Source organism: Sphaeroforma arctica (genome assembly GCF_001186125.1).
Source record: "Sphaeroforma arctica JP610 unplaced genomic scaffold supercont1.1686, whole genome shotgun sequence".
NCBI lineage: Eukaryota > Ichthyosporea > Ichthyophonida > Sphaeroforma > Sphaeroforma arctica.
In genome coordinates, this window is record NW_014038872.1 from 76 (window position 1) to 1974 (window position 1899).

Consider the following 1899-nt stretch of genomic DNA (forward strand, 5'->3'; position numbering starts at 1 on the left):
TGTACATCTGGATGTTGTGCTGAACAATAGATCGCGGGCGGAACGTGTTATTCGGCAATCCTTGTACCCACGGGTTGTCAGTGTCATAATAGTATCCTCCAAAAAAGGGCAAATTTGATTTAGTATACGCTCCAATCCGTTTGACGATCCATGTATTGTCAGGTATAAGCGTAACAGATGTTGATGCTTACGGATCTTAGCTTGAAACAGAGGGTACGGACCGTGTTGTGAAAATGATGCGGTCGGTGGCGATACCGGTTGTAGCCGTAGGATGGAAGACTGGTGCTGGGGTGGTGATTGAGATGGAGGCGCTCGCCGAAAACGGATTACTGGTTCATTTGGGACCAGCTGAAGATTGAGTCCTAATTTGTCGAACTCGTAGATACCGTGATCCGCAAGAAGGTATTTTGAAGAGAGGCTGGGGTTGTTGGCCTGTGGTACGCGCGCTCTGTACCGGTAGATACTCCCGTATGGAGGTATTGTAGCCGCTCCGAGAGTAGTGGTCACTACTGTCTTTTTGCGGAGTCCATTGATCGCGGATGTGTGACTATACTTTCTAGCTTTGAAATTGAAATCACCCCAAAAGACATCTGGTTGGAAGTTGCCAATCTCAAAAGGATTCGTGGTGTTCAACTTCTGCTTCGGTTAAGAAGTTGAGTGGGAGGTAGAATACAGCCATTCGAATACCAAAGCAGAATAAGAAAACCACATATGGTGATGAATGGATGAGGTGGGACTTCGATGGGTGATACTTGGAAAACATTACAATACCAAAGTGTGAAGGATCTACGGGGTTGTGTCGTGCAGTGTGATCTAAGAAATGATACTTCGTGGAAGAACGTACATGCTTTAGAAAAGTCACAATATGCAACCACACACATAACATCAACCTGATATAACTTTTAAACACTTATCTGATTTTTGTCGGAGTATCCATGTTGAGACCTCGTGGGTTAAGAAGCGTCATCCGCATAGGTCCTAGCACTGTTCGTCCTCTGACAAGTCGATAACGGGGTCTGTTAAGTTGATTTTCATGTCGTCATCTGCATCACGTGCTTCCAGTTGATCTGCCTTCTCCAAGAGTCGTGAAATTGGGTTGCGTGCGGAGTCCTGGGTTGTGGGAATGTCACGCTTTGATTGAAATGTCCTCTCAACGTGTTCTGTATTTTTGATTTCTATGTCGTTATCTGAATCACGTGCTTCTAGTTGATCTGGCTTCTCCAAGTGTCGGGAGACCGCTGATGGGGTAATTGGGTTGCGTGCAGAGTCCTAGTATGTGGGGTTGACACGCTTTGATTGAAATGCCCTCTCCATACGTTCGGTTGTAGATGTGAGGAATGCGGTATCTACTGATTTCGTCAAAGGGCTCAGGAGGGGATCAAGGCTGTTGCCGGTGATCTCAGGTGCCAAGCCTGCACCGCATCGGGCCTCGCGCTTGGTTCGAAGATAATGTATAATTGCTGCTATGGCTGAATATGGGTGCTTCTTGGAGCGGGGATCGATATTTGCGTCAAGGCGCCACTTCCAGGAATCCTCAGCGGAAATGCAGATTCGGATGATGCTAGTTGCTCGGCCTCGACGGTTGCGTTCGGGAATCGGTTTCGATGGCAGATACCAGAGAGGATGGTGACGATTCAAAATAGGGTGCGAGCGCCATACATAGCCAGACAGATATTGTATCCGTCAATTCGTGTAGAGAATTTCTGGCAGTTGGCGACTCGTCATTTGTGATATGAGTGCTTCAGAAACTGCTGGGCGGGCTGTTACTTTTGGTACTGGAGAGGATGGTCGTGTATCACGGGAAGGGTTTGTAGATTTTAATACTTTGGAACGGTAGCTGGTAACTTCAATGTTACGCTGCTGTGATCACAGTGGCATCATTTGTTGGTTGTTGAAGTG

The 1899-nt window shown here is 47.1% G+C and overlaps 1 protein-coding gene across 1 annotated transcript; it reads left to right on the top strand.

The window, feature by feature from the left end:
• Positions 1–200: 200 nt before the first annotated feature.
• On the top strand, positions 201–359 carry SARC_11434 (hypothetical protein; the record flags this gene model as incomplete). The annotated part of the gene is made up of 1 exon (XM_014294480.1): positions 201–359. A coding segment is annotated over one exon (159 nt), but the record flags the coding sequence as incomplete, so codon positions are not given.
• Positions 360–1899: the final 1540 nt, after the last annotated feature.